Source organism: Scardinius erythrophthalmus (genome assembly GCF_964197995.2).
Source record: "Scardinius erythrophthalmus genome assembly, chromosome: 23".
Lineage (NCBI taxonomy): Eukaryota > Metazoa > Chordata > Actinopteri > Cypriniformes > Leuciscidae > Scardinius > Scardinius erythrophthalmus.
In genome coordinates, this window is record NC_138243.1 from 26,240,356 (window position 1) to 26,257,539 (window position 17,184).

A 17,184-nucleotide genomic window follows, 5' to 3' on the forward strand; every position below is an offset into this window, starting at 1 on the left:
CTCTTCAATGCGCTGTCCATAACATGACATCCCAGGTGATAAAATCACAGCCATTCTTGCGTGAACGGTGTCCAGGTCAAGGAGTCCTGTTTAGAGGTGTTACTAATCTCAGGCCACTTGATTTGCTGTCTCACGTGTCCCATTTCTTTTTCACTGCTGCCGCGGTTTCCTATTAAAGGAGATGAAACGTGTGGCACGCAGATAAAAGCTTTTTGGCTAACCTTGTTTTCTCATTCTTGATAAGATGCACTTATTTTAAATTGCCATTGATTTCCAGCAGGTCACTAATAATATCCGAAAGTGAAGTGTTTGAAGACAATCCATTGGTTTGTGTAGGATGTGTAGGCCGAAGCCTCTGGGGACGCACCAGCAAAATAGAGCTTATAAAAAAACGGATAATCATCATTTGTCCAGAGGGATTGTCACTTGCATCTCCTATCTGTTTTATAATTCTCACCGCAGTTTATTAGCTTGCCGTGGGTTATCTGCAGTCTAGTCTACTCTAATGAGCCCCACTTTTGTTATTTTATTCATACGTCATATAAGTAAGCCCAGCAGCTTTGATGTGTACTGCTTGATATGACAGAATCTCCCCTATAGTCTTTCTGCAATCAGATTTACTTGCTAGTGCAGCACATTTTGATAGTCTTTGATGTTTGAGGGCAATGCCCTAGCTATATAGCACATTTTCATGTTTATTGGATAAATTATTAAAGCTACACTGTGTAATTTTTTAAGTTGATTCTTAGCAAAAATCACTTCGTTCTTTCAAAATAATATGTGTTCATTAATGTGTAATTACTTCTACCAACTAATCAAGTATTCTCGTAAGCATAGAATCTGCCATTTAGAATACATACGAGCGAGTCGCTCGAATGGCGGCAGCCATGTTGCGCCTCCATCTTGAAAATACATTAGCCAAAGAGGGATATACCTGGAAATTCAAGCTTCGCCTTTCGTGTTTTTACACTCAGTGGCACCGTGACGAATGCGAGGGGGACTACTCGCGACTGCCGGCAGATTGTTTTGCTCATAGACTGTCATTTTATAGTAGATAAAGTAACATAGCCTATATGTGTATGATTCTAGTTGTTGTAATTTTTTGTTCTTAAGATGTAAATCCAAAGTCACAAAAACGGCCTTTTATCTTTTTTTCTTCTTCTTTTTTTTCATTATAGCGGCTGGATATTTTAGGCCTATGTGTCTCTTTTTATGTTCCTTTGCTCGTTACTTTTCATTATGCCTCAAAGTACATTTCTTTTCATCTGGATCATCAAGGTAGACCACTAAAAATATCTGAAGAAATGTGTTCTACTTCGATGTTGTGACATGAATTTTGACCGTCATTTTGCCTATGTTATGCATCTTCAGCCATCCAAATCCTTTGATTTCATATCTGGCTGATTGGTTCCATACAAATAGCTTAATTTAAGGCATTTACTTTCAACTGTATGTGCGAAGTATAGGTCAATTACATCGTAGGTATACAGCCTATGTTCATGGCCCGTAAGTGACAGATGCATTGTGGGGTTTAAGATTTTCTGCGTCATGACTCATGAACGTAGTATACGTTCCACTGTCTGACTTTATGTTTGACATCTGTGATAAAGCCTGACTGTCTGCCGTTGTAATACTTTGTAGAGATGTTTAAAAATGAGCGACAAACAATCCCAGAAGACTGTTTTAGATGCGGCTGTGAGCGGGGGTGTATTTTTAAACCCAAATGAAGTCATCTCGGGTGAGCCGATTGCGCTCCCCCTGCTGTCTTTTCTCCCAGCCAGCCCTTTACCATATGCAAACTTTTACATTATTCATGTTTTTTTTCTTTTTTCTTTCAGAAATAAAAAAATAAGAGATCAGAAGCAAACCAGAATGTTAATGGGGTGCCTTTTCCCTCAGTCTTGTCTTCGCCATTCCTTCAAAAGGCAGCCGGAGTGCAGACATGATGTGATGCCGCTCGCTCTCAGCGTGAAGGAAAGCGCGGGAAAATTCTACGACTAGATGATTAACACTTCTGTTCTGCGTTCCTTAAAGGGGTAGTTAACCCAAAAATGATTTTTCCCCCATCGTTTACTTAGCCTACCCTCATACGGAAGCCAAGAGTCCACGGATTATTATTCTTTTCTTGTTTTCTCGTGATCACGACATAACAAAAGTTGTTTTCTCATTATCACGACTTAATTTTCTCGTGATCTCGACATATTTTTTTTCTCTAAGTTACACAAATAAAATGCTTAGCCTACATTGATTGAACAGTGATTAATTAGCCCATATTAGCCTAAATTTTTTATTGTAGACTTTATTATTAAGCGAAGCAAACTTTTTGTTGAAAATATCCACAATAGGCTTAAATGAGTGCACGGTTTATCTGTCGACAGAGGCGCGGAGGTTTGCGTTCGTTCGTGCAGTGTGTTTTAGAATTAAACAATCATTGTAAAAATAACAACTTTTGTTATGTAGACATCAGGAGAATATGTCGAGATCACGAGTAAACAAGATAGAAAAAATAATAATCTATGGCCTTTTAGGGCTTCCATACCCTCAAGATATTCCAACCATGTATGAATTTCTTTCTTCTGTTGTTGAACACAAAAGAAGATATTTTAAAGAATGCTGGTAACCAGACAGTTGATTACCAACATTCTTTTAAATATCTTCTTTTGTGTTCAACAGAAGAAAGAAATTCATACATGGTTGGAATATCTTGAGGGTATGGAAGCCCTAAAAGGCCATAGATTTGTTCCAGGTTTGGAACAACTTGAGGGTGAATATGACAACTTTTTTGGTGATATGCCTTTAAAATATGATCAACACTAACACATTTATTAGATCCACTCAGTATTTTCATTTTCATGCGAATCTTATGAGACCTGTCCAAGATCAGAGGTCTTTTTTTTTTCTCAAAAGAGATTTTTATATTTGTTTTATATTATGCATGTATTTTGCATAAAGAAAATGAACCCAATTTTTAGCACCATTGAGATTGGTTGGATTGATACATTATTTTCATGACAAAAATCTCATTACTCTGACAAATTCTCCTTTTAACTACTTTAATGTTAAAATTTTAAATTTATTTCTGATTTCATTTATATTGCATATGCTACATCATATTATATAGCCTACATATATTTTTACTTTTTATTTTTATTGCAAAAATTAAATAATATGGTAACACTATGAAATAAGTTTTCATTTTTTAAACATTAGTTAACTACATCAGTTAATATGAACCAACTATAAAAAATATTTCCAAAGCATTTATTAATCTTAGTTCAATGTTAATCTAAACATTTACTAATACCTTAAAGTTCTATCTGTTAACATTAGTTAATAAACCTGAACTAACAATGAACAGTTGTATTTATATTAATTTATGTTAACAAAGATTAATACATACTGTAACAAATGTATTGTTCATTGTTAGTTAATATTAGTTAATGCATTAACTAACTTAACTAATGGAATCTTATTTTAAAGTGTTTCCAATAATGTATATATTTTTATTTTGCATTTTTACATGAGAAACATTGAAAACAATGACAATCACTAAAAATATAATAATAATAAACATCCAAGTGTATTACAGCTCATTTGAATTCGGTCTGAAAATACATTTAATACATCACAAATCCAATGCAAAAAAAATAAATAAATTATCTTTATGCAGAATATTATTTCTTATTTCTTTAATTTTTGGAGTGAAATGATCCAAATGTTTCCATGTTGCACCTCCTAATCATGCAACCAAAAATTGGGTTTTATTTTCTTTAAGCAAAATACATGCATAATATAAAACAAATATAAAATCTCTTTTGATTTTGGGGTCAAATATGACATCTGACCCTGGACTGGTCTTACCCAGACATGCAAATTGGTCTTTTTCCACAGGTTGCACCACCTTTATCAAAAACGATTACAGTAATGCATCAAAGTCAAAGTTTCTGGGTTTATTATCTTTATTAGTAATTGCCTTTAAAGAGCAAGTGTGTATTGCCTTCAAATAGAATCAATAAACTCATTCTCATTCCATGATTCTGCTGGTACATTTGCAGCATAAATGACAATGTCTTTCTTCACCAGACATCAGTGCACAGTGCAGTTTCCAGCTTTGTTTTGGCGCCATCTGAAGGTGCATTTCGCTATTACAAGCACTTCAACACCCCAGCAAGAGTTTCTCACAGATGAAAGAATTTCAGCCATCATTGCATTATAATAACACATCGCAAACGTGTTTGTGCTATATTAGAGCCATGTGAAGCTGAAAAATTATGTCTTTAAACATCCGTAAATATGTATTTTTATTCTGCGAATCCTATACTACAGTTCATTTGTTGATTTCCGTAAGTGCATCCTCTTCATTCATTGCTACTGTCTTCGTTGTCGTCCTCAACAGCGCCGTCTGCTCGTCCCTCGGGCTCGGGGTAATTCAGGATGTGTCTGTTGGCCTGGATGAGGTACTGCTGCTGTTTGAAATACACTTTCAGCACTCCCTTAATCACCACGAAGGCAATGCCACCCTGGAAGAGGAAAACTGGGTTAGGCGTTGCACTTGTTAATGTAATTCCAGGTTGTATGGTAGGCGCTCAGGGCTGTGGACTCTCACCAGGATGGTGCGCTGCAGGTTTGACGGGACTCTGCGGAACAGGAGACGACCCACCAGGCTGGCAATGGAGGGGAAGATGAGGGCTCCACACAGGGTGCGAGACACAGAGAGATGGTCTCCTCCGTATCCGCCTTCTGCTGGGGCGCGGGGCAGAGCACGACCCATCCCTGTGCAAACAAATGATATTTGTACTTCAAAAATGGTTTACGGTATGATTATGACAGTAAATCATCCATTCTAAGATGCTTTAAAAGAACAGTTCACACAAAAATGAGCTATCCATTAAATATGTATACATATTATATATAATGGGTTTAGAATGAGAGGGTGAGTAAATGTCAATGTACATTTTTGGATGGATCAGTGTTATTTTAGTAAAAAAATAAATATATATATATATTTAGCTTTTTTAATTTCAGTTTTAGTCATTTTAGTACTTTAACGACTTAACTGAAAATAAAATAAAATAGTGAATTAAAGTACTAAAATGACAAACTGAAATGAAAAAGCTAAATATAGTTGCTTTTTAAAATAAAAATGACAAAAGCAATTAAAAAGTGACAAACTTTAACTAAAACAAAAAAGAAAACTGACAATAGTTTTAATAGAAAACTGACAATAAAAGCTTTCATTTTCATTTTAGTTTAAATTTTAGTCATTTTATGTTTAAAAAAATTATATATAGCTTTAAATCTATTTTTATTTGTTAAATTTTTTGTAATTTAATTACTTTGCTGAAACTGAAAATATAAAAATAAAAGAGAATTTGTTGAAGTACTAAAATGACTAAAACTGAAAAAATAAAACTAAATATAATAGTTTAAAAAGAAATATAACAAAAGCAAATAAAAAGTTACAAACAAACTAAAATGAAAATTTCACACTTTCAAAAAAAAATAAACGCTTTATATTGTTTGAATTTAAATTAACTGAAAACAAAAATAAAGATGAATCTAATTGTTTTTTAATAATGACAAAAGCAAATAACAAAATGACTAAAACTTAAACTAAAATAAAAACAAAAAAGCTTTAATTTTAGCTTTTTTATTTTAATGTTAGTAATATTAGTACTTCAACAAATTAACTGAAAATATAGAAATATATAATAATTTTTCTCAATAATAACAAAATGACTAAAACAAACTTAAATCTAAATGAAAACATAAAAATAAAAGCTTTCATTCTATATTTAGTGCTTTTGTCATTTTTTATTAGTTTTTTTAAATAATATTAAGCTTTAATTTCAAATAACGAAAACGATTTTTGATAGTTTTAGTTGAAGTATAAAGAACAACAATGAACTACAGCCCAGTTTCACGCTGTCGTCCACATACCAGGTACAAGCCCGCTGAAGATCTGAAGCTTGGAAGAGTGTCGCTGCCAGAGCCGCACCACGTAATCCTCCCAGCGGATCATTTTCCCCAGTACCAGCATGACGGGGATGGTGGGTAAACCCATGAGCAGGAAGAGAGGATCCGCACGCTCCATCACATCCAGACCCTTCTTATGCCCCACCACCTGAAAACAGAGAAGAAAAAGTGTTCAAAAGAGCCAAGGAGAGCCAAGCTCCTTTCTTCCTCCTGTCTTCAACGCACCTGCATAACCGTGACGGCACCGTAGGTCACGGCCGACCAATAGACGGTGCCCACCACGACTCCAGCCGCAGCGAACGGACTGGCCCTGGACAGAGCTCGATCCACCTGCTGGAGGAAGTACACCAGAGGCCCTGGAACAGAGACACAACCACACATTTAACACTTCCCTATTCACTGACCAAAATAACAGCCACACAGAATGACGGAATATTAGTCATTAGTAAGCCCACACAGCATCTGTGCACTTCTGTCACTTTTTCTGAGCTAATTTGTAATTTGTGCTTAAATGGGAAGTGAAAATGAGTGCAAAACTGTTATAAAACAATATTTAGTATTACTTATATACTATTTAAATACAGAGGACATATTCAGAGTGTGGGTTACTATACCTGGCCTTCATGTCGTGTCACTTTTAAGAGTAATTATTAATATTTCGAACATTTATTTTGACCGGTTTCATTTTAATTTTAGCTTGCTTTATATGCTTTTACAATTATTATTTTTTGTTAAAAAATAAAAAAGTATAGCAATTTTACTATTTCAATTTTCGTTTACTTTTTTAAGTTTTTCATTAATATTTATATTTAATTTATCTCAGCTTTATTTCAGTTAAAAAAATTGTTGTAGATAGTTTAGCTTTAATTTATCTTTATTTGGGTTTTTAGTAATTTTTGTATTTCAATTTACACTTATTTTATTTCAGTATTTCAATTTTCGTTGACATTTTTTACGTTTAAATTTCCCATTTAATATTTATATATTTTAATGCATCTCAGCTTTATTTCAGTTAACAAAAATATTTTTTAATAGTTTGTTTGAGTTTTAATAATTTTTGTATTTCAAATTACACTTATTTTATTTCAGAATTTAAATTTTCATTTTTTTCATTTTAAGTTTTCATCTAAAATGTATAATTTATCTCAGCTGTATTTCAGTTAAAAATATATATTTTTTAATAGCTTAGCTTTCATTTATTTGTATTTAAGTTTTCATTTTAGTCTTCAACTTACACTTATTTCAGAATTTCAATTCTCATTTACATTTTTAAGTTTATGTTTTTCATCTAATATTTTTATTTTCATTTACATGAGCTTTCTATCAGTTAACAAATAGTTTTCGTTAATAACAACACTGGTGCAAAACAGAGCTAACAGTACCACATTTTTATCGGGATAAAATGATCCAGAATATTTTGATGCAATAAGGATATGCATAAAATATGTAAGAGTCCATGACGAGACATCCAACGAAAGAGAAAACCGGTATCAGTAAGTCTCCCTTCAAAAAGGTGAAGTGCAAATACTTACCCATTTTGGGGAAAACTATATGATATTCAGTGCCACATTGCGGGCAGCTGACGGCTCCACCACTGTTTCCCTTCTGTTTTTCGTCGAGCCAACGCTGTAAGCAAGACTGATGGATCCACTTAGTGCAGCCCTTACAGCGGCACGGACTGACCCATTCTGCAGCGCGATCCTCCTTCTCCGTGGCAAAACAAACCCAGCAGTGCCTGTCGTTGGACGACATGTTAGTGAGCACATATCTAAGAGGACCACTAAACGGTGATTCACAACTAATGGAGAAACTCACTTCTCTGGAGGTTCATCTACACAGGCCATCTTGTGTCAGGTTTGATCCAGGGTCTCCAGCTCCAACATGAGTGAGCCAGAGCAGGCTCAGTGTACAACACCTGTTCACAGAGATCATTACACTTAAATACAAGAATATTTGCTATACTGCATTTTTTATTCAATGATACTTGGAGCTAAACACATAATATGATTGATCTTATATTAGGGTGGTCAGCATCATTTATATGACAGATATTACAAAATATTTCAATAAAAGGTATTTTTAAATAGAGTATAGGATATGGTATGACACATGGCATGATAGTTATTCTTCTAACGTCTGTCTTTGAATGAAAGATGCGCTAGAAATATTTTGCAGTTACATTATCATTATTATTTTTGAGTTAATCAGGCCTTGATCGCGTGTGAATGTCAGGGCAGTGGACACTGCGCAAATTTAAATGTATAATTCAACACAATTATCCTTTGGAATGACTCACTGTAAACAAATCAAACAGCCCCATACCTCAACATTAAAGTTCTTACAGCAATAAACATACCACACCTGGTCATTCAGCCAACATTGTTAACTGAATTCAAATGTAGATACTCACCTGAAGATGTTTTGTAGATTAATCTTTTCTGATAGTCGTTTAGTTTGGATCTCTAGGCTGATTTGACACTTTCAATTTCTCGGAGGACAGAATAACAACCTCTTGAAGAACAATTTCCGGATAAGCTACTTCCGGTTGTCAAAATAAATGTCCCGAACGTGCTATAATATCCGTTTCACGTTTAACCGCGTATTTATGTATAGTCTTACTTATTGTAAGAGAATGCTTAAATAAAAACAAAAAGTGAATTAAGTGTGTTGGATAATTGTTCAAAATGCAATATGCTAATGCAATATTTATTATGTTTTTTTTTTTTTACGGTTAGCTTCCTCTCTGATACTGCAGTCGTTTGCTATTATCATCTCCATTATTTTGCCCCTAAAAAACAAGAAATTAAATACCATATATTTCCAATTACATGTGAGCATAACATATAAATACATTTATAAAATAACACACTTTAAATTTTTAATATTTTTTTATTTTTGTGTAAGTCTAGGATGTTGTCAAACTGCGCCTTCGAACCAAATGACTATTGGCTAAATGAGCTGTCAGTCATCTCCTAGTCCAGCGCGTTTGATTGGCTCCCTCCACAGTGAGGTTCGGTTGACGCATCACCGCTCAGCCTGTGGTTTTACTGCCAAGCAGCGACGGTTATTTTTTATTTACATGAACAGAAAATCATAAACGTTGCTTCTTGCGAACGAGTTGACCGAAAAACGCACACAAGCGCAGGCTGAACATGGAGTCGTATGATATTATAGCCAACCAGCCGGTTGTGATTGATAATGTGAGTATGATGTCAGCAGCCCTCCACACCCAGTCTGTGCTAAGAGGCTAAAGCTAATGCCATTGTGCCAAACCCTGCGCTAGCCGGCCAATGCTAAATGAGATGTTTTGGATTTTATTTGCTGTGCACAGTCTGATGCACGTCTAAACACTTTATCATGTAAAGCATAACAGTGTATCTGTATTAAATGCGTAATCCTGAGGCATTCGCTGCTCAGTATGATGTGTCGGTATAAAGCTGATTTGCTACTCATTTCAATGGTTCTTTGAATTAATCACTCAAATGTCAAATAAATGATTCTACGTTGTTCATATTAATGAGATATCGCAATATGCATGGTTGTCAACGAGAATCTATCAGATAGAAACCTTTATTTTAGTTAGAGTTGTTATTGTTGCCAAGATGGCTGTCTGTGACCCCGCCTTGTATTTACAGCCACATTTCATAGTTTGAAATAATTTATATAAATTACAAAATTGATTTTAACACAAGCCAGAAGAGTGGAGCAATAGATGGAGAACTAATAAGCTTCAACCTTTAATCAGATTTAAGGTGGGAGCTCTGTAACCTCAAAGCCTGAATGAATGTCACAGGTTGCTAAAATTATGAAAACTTAGTAAATGTCAGTGATGTTTAAGGGAACATTGGGATGTTTTCTCACAGTGTCTCTCTACTGTAGTCTGTCGCTGTTGAGTTTCTTGTTGCTCCCTCCAGCTCTGTCTCATGACTCAAGATCAAACAAGAAGGGTTCAGAACATCAGATGAATCATTTTACAACACATTCACTGTTTGTGCTTTTATAGTTCATGCAGTTTACTGTTACACTTTTTTTTACAGTGTACACAGTGTTACAGAGTAATTATGCATTTAAGAACTGTGTAATAATAATTAATTGGGGATTGGGGTTTGGTTTAGGGTTAGTTGTGTGTAATTATGCATCATTTATAGTTATTACAGTAACTACATGTAACATTTGTAACAAGGACATTGTAAAATAAAGTGTTATACAGTTTACTCCCTGTACAATTGGAGTTCATATTGGAGTTTCATTTTCTTTCTTTTTTCCTCTTACTTCTCTTACAGGGTTCTGGAGTTATTAAGGCTGGCTTTGCTGGAGATCAGATCCCTAAATACTGTTTCCCAAATTAGTGAGTAACCATTTGATTGGTATTACCGCACTGAAAAGGTTTTGGCTCAGAAGTTTTTTTTAAAGAAATAATTTTATTCAGCAAGGTTGTGTTAAATCGATCAAAAGTGACATTAAAGACATTTATAATGTTACAAAAGATTTCTATTTTAAATAAATGGCGTTCTTTTGGACTTTCTATTCAAAGAATCCTGGAAATAAATGTATCCTGGTTACCTGAAACATTAAGCAGCACAACTGTTTTCAACATTGATATTAATAAAAATGTTTCTTGAGTAGCAAATAAGCATATTTAAATGATTTCTGAAGGATCATGTGACACTGAAGACTGGAGTAATGATGCTGAAAATTCAGTTTTGCATCACAGGAATAAATCACATTTTAAAATATATTAAAATAGCAAACAGTTATTTTAAATTGTAATAATTATTGCACTATATTACTATTTTAATTGTATTTTTGATCAAATAAATGCAGCCTTGGTGAGCATAAGAGGCTTCTTTCAAAAACAGTAAAACAAAATGCACACACACATTGAGGTGTTATATTAACCAGAACGGTTTATTTCTAGTGTGGGGCGACCCAAGCATGTTCGGGTGATGGCCGGTGCCCTTGAGGGAGATCTGTTTATTGGACCCAAAGCCGAGGTAAAACTTTATTTAAAGTACATGTTTCTATTGAAAATGTGTTTTATCTTGACATTCACAATGCATTTAACTTCCGTAATGTGCAACAGTATTCAATAAATATTGGTTAATAATATTTTGTGCATGTCAACAGAACAGAAAAGTTAAAGGCACACTATGCAAGATTTGTACCTTAATATAACAGCTTCGAAGTCATTTCGATTGTAAACGAACTCGTAGTAGGGCGAATCATCCCAATAGCAACGCGGGGGCAAAACCAGCAATGCAGGTTTGAGAGGTGGCGCCCCGCCAAATCTGGCGAGAATCACGACTTGCTTTACGGCACGACGTCACATACATCAACAACATATGAAGCAGCCTCTATAGAAGACACTAGCACGCATTTCAAACGTGAATCATGGCAGAGTCGATGAAGAAAGCGCTGTCGGAAGAGTGCAGAGACGGCTCTGCGCGAGTGGTATTTACAACAGTAACGATAAACACAAGTACTCCACAGCGACTCTAGGGGTTGCTGTTTGAGAACAACGGAAACTGCATAGTGTGCCTTTAAAGGGTTACTTCAGGATTTAGCATTAAGCTTTGTATTAGTAGAAAACCTGTAGTATTTTCGAATTACCATGCTTTCCCCCCTCATATCCCCCTGAGAGGAGAGATTTATGTATTTTTTGTCTGGAAAAAATCCTCAGATGACGCAAAAATCGTCATTTTGCGTCATCGGAGGATTTTCTGTCCAAAGGCTAAAGACTACAGCCAGTAGATGGCGTTGTTCCGCATGTTTTCAACCCGCCCATACAGGGTGGGATCTCACTCACAGAATGTACACAGTATCAGCCGTCTTTCTTTGGAAGCTAAGCTAGCATGCTCTTGTTCTGTGGAGAAAGCTGAATAATAGGAGAAATCTGAGTAAGTAGGGGTTACCATCTTCCTTTTCCCGGACTTGTCCGGCGGGCGAGACTGTTAAAAATGTCCGGGATTCGGCTTTTGCGTTCTGCGGTCGCCATTCATTGTTTACATGCACACCTCTCGTTTCAATCTAACTGAATTAATTCCGATCGGTGAATCTTACTGTAGTGTTTACATGAACGCTAAACAAGTGATCGGTTGATGTGCGTTTTAACATTGCTAAGAAAATTCCCGCTCCTCCGTGAGAGATGCGAGACCCGGCGCGTCTCAGTAATGAAGCCACCGGCCTCGCGCCGTTCTCCCGCGGCCGTCAGCCTCGTCCTGCTCGCCACAGTAAACATGATGAATGAATGGCAACTGTAGAACGCAAAAGCCGAATCCCGGACATTTTGGGTCTCTAAATCCCTGGCAAACTCATCACTTACTTAGGCTAGCCTTGTTGTTTTCAACTGTGCTCACTGCTCTCTAACCGGTAGGCGTGGCCTCCTAAGGCAGCGAAGCAAGTGCATTCTGGGAGTTGTTGTCTTTCATCCACATAAGCCAAAAATACATTTTCTGGCTTTTCTCAGTCTAGAAAGCTCCAAATTAAAAAATTTCTCCACATTTCTTCTACTTAAATGACCTATTTTAAATACACATTCATCTTCCCAGAGGTGAAGTATCCCTTTAATATAACGTGCAAATTAAAGGGGCAGTTTTGATTTCATGCTGTCTTTAAGTTGCATTGTAATCATGTAAAATCATAATGTGTTCTTTATATCTGTGGCATATGCAGGAGCACAGGGGGCTGCTGTCCGTGCGCTATCCCATGGAACACGGCATCGTGAAAGACTGGAATGACATGGAGCGCATCTGGCAGTATGTGTACTCAAAGGAACAGCTGCAGACCTTCTCTGAGGAGGTGTGGATTGAATTTATTCTTCACCAGAATTATTTTAGTGTTATTTATAGTATTTGTTAATTCTTAAGTTCATAAGAAGTTCAACATAACTTATTTTTTTAATAGCTTTTTTCCCCTCATTTTTAAGTTTTACATCTAATATTTATATTTTATTGGATCTCCATTTTATTTTAATTACCAAAATGTTATTGTCTTTTATAGTTTTAGTTAACAGCACTGTCTTGCGCTATATTGTTCAGACATTTATATATTTATGTGTCTTTCAGCATCCTGTACTGTTGACCGAAGCACCACTGAACCCCAGTAAAAACCGTGAACGGGCGGCAGAGGTTTTCTTCGAGACCTTCAACGTGCCGGCGCTGTTCATCTCCATGCAGGCGGTGCTCAGTTTGTGAGTTCAGAGCTTTCAATGTCCTTCTTCCTGATATCACGCCTCATACTTCCTCTCTCATGCACACTCGTTTCCTGCCTGACAGATACGCCACAGGCCGAACCACAGGTGTGGTCCTGGATGCTGGGGATGGTGTGACACACGCTGTCCCCATATACGAGGGATTCGCCATTCCACATTCCATCATGCGCGTGGACATCGCCGGACGTGACGTCTCCCGATACCTCCGCCTACTCCTGCGCAAGGAAGGCTACGATTTCCACACTTCTGCAGAGTTTGAGGTCGTTCGCACCATCAAGGAGGTACGAGACTCTTTCGATGACACTTTCTTTTGCCGTTCATGACAATTATAATCTAGATGTTAGATGTTTCACGTTGAAGAAAATATGAAAAAATGCTGTTTTATTTGTTTTCCAGAGAGCCTGCTACCTTTCCCTCAACCCCCAGAAGGATGAAACTCTAGAAACTGAAAAAGCACAATACACTCTACCTGACGGAAGCACTCTAGATGTAAGAATGAATTTGCCAGTAGATGTTAGTGTATGCTTAGATGGTCATAAAATTAGGTATCATATCCTAGTTTAATTGAAATTCACTAATGGTTCAGTCCAGGTTCAAGTCAAAATTGAATGGCATTCATAACCTTCCATAATTTGGTGTATTTTTTCTTCTTTGCAATAAAGTGCACTGATAACTTGTTCATGATGACACCAGAATTTTGTATTAAGAAAGTAAAAAGTGTTCATTTTAATTTCATATTGACTTTGACTAGTACTCATGTAAACCATTTGGTGTTACTCACAGCTGTTTGTCTCTCACAGATCGGCCCGGCGCGGTTCAGGGCTCCAGAGCTTCTCTTCAGGCCTGATCTGATTGGAGATGAGAGCGAGGGTATTCATGAAGTGCTGGCCTTCGCCATTCAGAAGTCAGACATGGATCTTCGACGCACCCTCTTCTCAAACATAGTGCTGTCTGGCGGTTCAACGCTCCTTAAAGGTAAGGCAAACATATCAGTCAAGAACTTCTTTCAGTTCTCCACCCAGTGAGAAAACTGAAAGTCTGTCTTGTTGTTCCTCGCAGGTTTTGGAGACCGGTTGTTAAGTGAAGTGAAGAAACTCGCACCCAAAGACGTTAAAATTAAGGTGACCGGCACATCTAAGGAATTTTAGCTTGGCTTGAGAACTGTGTCGCTAAATAATAATAATTTTTTTTCTTGTTTCAGATATCTGCACCACAGGAGAGACTTTATTCAACATGGATAGGGTAAGAACATGTATACATGTTATATATATACAAGTTTATATGTTACCGTTCAAAAGTTTGAGATCAGTTTTAAAAAAAGAAAGAAAGAAACTAATACTTTTATTCAACATGGATGCATTAAATTGAGCAAAAGTGACAAAAGTTCAATTAAATGCAGTTCTTTTGAACTTTGTTCAACATTGATAATAATCAGAAATGTTTCTTGAGCAGCAAATCAGCACATTAGAATGATTTCTGAAGGATCACGCACTGAAGACTGGAGTAATGATGCTGGAAATTCAGCTTTGCATCACAGGGATCAATTACATTTTAAAATATATTCAATAGAAAATTGCAATATTACTGTTTTACTGTATCTTTGATCCAACAAATACAGCCTTGGTGAACAGAAGAGATTTCAGTTACACTTTATTTTAAGGTGTCATTGTTACAGTGTAATTATGTATTTAAGTACTGAGTAATATTAAGCAACTTCATGTACTTACTATAGGGTTAGGGTAGGATTAAGATTTGGTTGAGGGTTAGTTGCATGTAATTATGCATAATTTACTGTTATTACTATGTAACAAGGACACTGTAAAATAAACAGTTACTGAGATTTCTTACCGACCCCAAACTTTTGAACAGTAGTTTATGTATTTTAAGTCAAGTTGTTTGGGTGTATTTTATGGTGTTTTTCCCTCATGCTTCGTATAGGGGATCTATCCTGGCTTCACTTGACACCTTTAAGAAGATGTGGGTCTCCAAGAAAGAATACGAGGAAGATCGCGCCCGTGCCATCCACCGGAAGACTTTTTAATGGGGTTTAGGCCACCAGCCTCCCTGATCTCTGCGGTTTCACATCCCTCTCCTCTCTCGCTTGGCCTCCCTCTGTTTCCCTCCCTACCCATCTACCCGCCGGGCCTCCCATCCGCAGCTAAGGCATGCCTTCCGTGTCCTCTGCCCAGCTCTCGTTCGGGACACCCTGCGAGCGGGACTGGGGCAGGATGCGACCGGGCATCCCTTGCCCGTTCTGCACCCATCAAACACCGAAAACCCCCCCGGCTTTTCAGGGCATCAGTCAATACTGTTAACTATTGTTTCATTTAAAGCCAATGCTTCAATCCTGCGCTTAGATATTTATTACACTATTTACCCTGCCCTCTATGATATTGTCATATCTATTCTAATGAAACATGAAGGTGAATGTTTTACTCTGTTGTAAGAATTTCATTCCAGAACCGAAGAGGTCGAAGTTGTCAACATAGTATTTTTATTCTTATTCATTTGACTGTTTTGCGGCGTTAATGGCGAACGTATACAGTAGAAAAGGCATCGCTCACCACTACAACAATTCACTGTAATGGACACTACTGTGTTTCCTGTCTGTGTCCCTCCCTTTGACCGTCTCGAGGCTGAAACCACTCAAGGGAACTTAATAATGTATACTGAAATACAATGTACGCGGTAGGTTGCTAGGTTTATCGCTGCTTGAAATGTCAACAAGTATTATTATTAGTATACAGCACATTTTAACGTGGAATCATCGGTTTATGAAAAGGGGCGGCTGTAAAGAACCATTTTGAGTTGTTTACTGTCTATAAATTTTGCTCTCAGAATTATGTTTTCCAGCTTTAAGTTGTAGACCATAATTGTCACCGCACAGAAATTGACTTGATGCGAGCATTAGCCCTTTTAGTTTTTTTTTTTTTTTCACTGAACATTTTACATTTCCCATGATTCTCATATTGTTAACTCTGCGGACTGAAGCTTTAATGAAGTCGTCCAGTGAGTTTCACATTGCCATAAGACTTTGTGGCACGATTTCGATGTAAATTCAGAGACTCCCCGAATTCCTGATTAGTGCATGAAAACAACAGGATGACACAGATTGTGTGTTATTTCAATGTAAATCTGATTGACGTGGATATAGAAGGCAGAGGGTGGCCGAATGGATTTAGAAGCTCTTCTGGCACTAGTATTTCTGTAGTGTTTGTTGCTGCTCTCTATTGGGATGATGGGTAGCAGGGTTGCGTTTAAGTCCAGTTTGTCCAACCTAGGATTCGCCTTACTCCGGTGTCGTCATTGGAAAGTTAGAGCATCTTGGTTGTTTTTCTTTTTAAAGATCTAGAAATATCATCATAAGCCTTGTGTACAGTGGGTTGCTATTCAAAACTGTTAAAAACATTAAAAAAACCAACAAAAAATAAATGACAAAAAGGACTGAAATGTACAAACCTGTTTCTTCAATTGTTGCTTTTTCTTTTAATTTTGTAAATTCAGTATGATAAATAAATTAATGATCTCTGGAATATGCTTCTCTCTATTCTGTAAACTAAAACTTGTCTGCTTGTACATTATTGCTGATGTTGTCAACAGTGGTTTTCAAGACTGCTGAGTTTCGTCACATTGAAGTGGTTTGACTTAGTATGCCATTTTTATTACGCCCAAAACTCATCTTTCTTAGGGTCCCTAAATCAACTATTATATAACTTTTACTATAGCTATTAATATTATAAAATTAAATAATGACATTTTGGAGTTAGTTGCTGTTATTGATAGTCAAATATTGTGTTAAATTAAATAAAGGTGTAAGTACCATGTGATCAGGTCTTCATCAGCGGTCTTGGCAATATTTTTTCTTGAATAATCGCACGAGAGACAGGTAAGTAGTCACTGAAATGTAAATTTACAAAGTTATTTAGACCAATCGTACCTGACCAATCACAGACGATGTTCGCTCCTCTAACCCCGCCCACCGTTTCGAACTGCCCTGC

The 17,184-nt window shown here is 36.6% G+C and overlaps 2 protein-coding genes across 2 annotated transcripts; one reads left to right on the forward strand and one right to left on the reverse strand.

Annotated features, from left to right (window-relative positions):
• Positions 1–3,477: 3,477 nt before the first annotated feature.
• marchf5l (membrane-associated ring finger (C3HC4) 5, like) lies at positions 3,478–8,526 on the reverse strand. The gene is made up of 7 exons (XM_081354442.1): positions 8,387–8,526; positions 7,792–7,891; positions 7,509–7,711; positions 6,202–6,332; positions 5,941–6,124; positions 4,607–4,773; positions 3,478–4,520 (listed from the first exon to the last, which is right to left on the reverse strand). Exons 2-7 carry the CDS (start codon positions 7,818–7,820, stop codon positions 4,359–4,361), a joined length of 876 nt encoding a protein of 291 aa, XP_081210568.1. The 5' UTR covers positions 7,821–7,891; positions 8,387–8,526; the 3' UTR covers positions 3,478–4,358.
• Positions 8,527–8,958: 432 nt separating this feature from the next.
• Positions 8,959–16,719, forward strand: actr1b (actin related protein 1B). The gene is made up of 11 exons (XM_081354443.1): positions 8,959–9,176; positions 10,260–10,324; positions 10,895–10,970; positions 12,649–12,774; positions 13,041–13,165; positions 13,251–13,467; positions 13,583–13,675; positions 13,987–14,161; positions 14,246–14,307; positions 14,388–14,428; positions 15,125–16,719. The coding sequence occupies exons 1-11, from the start codon at positions 9,129–9,131 to the stop codon at positions 15,225–15,227; spliced, it is 1,131 nt and encodes a 376-aa protein (XP_081210569.1). The 5' UTR covers positions 8,959–9,128; the 3' UTR covers positions 15,228–16,719.
• The last annotated feature ends 465 nt before the right edge of the window (positions 16,720–17,184 follow it).

Excerpts from the sequence above, each read along its gene's own strand:
- marchf5l (XM_081354442.1), bottom strand. The coding sequence starts at position 7,820 with ATGGCCTGTGTAGATGAACCTCCAGAGAA. Across the intron at positions 7,712-7,791 it reads GTAGATGAACCTCCAGAGAA|GCACTGCTGGGTTTGTTTTG; the intron begins GTGAGTTTCTCC and ends GTCCAACGACAG. Across the intron at positions 6,333-7,508 it reads TATAGTTTTCCCCAAAATGG|GGCCTCTGGTGTACTTCCTC; the intron begins GTAAGTATTTGC and ends TCTCTGTTCCAG.
- actr1b (XM_081354443.1), top strand. The coding sequence starts at position 9,129 with ATGGAGTCGTATGATATTATAGCCAACCAGCCGGTTGTGATTGATAAT. Across the intron at positions 12,775-13,040 it reads TGCAGACCTTCTCTGAGGAG|CATCCTGTACTGTTGACCGA; the intron begins GTGTGGATTGAA and ends TGTGTCTTTCAG. Across the intron at positions 14,162-14,245 it reads CGGTTCAACGCTCCTTAAAG|GTTTTGGAGACCGGTTGTTA; the intron begins GTAAGGCAAACA and ends TGTTCCTCGCAG.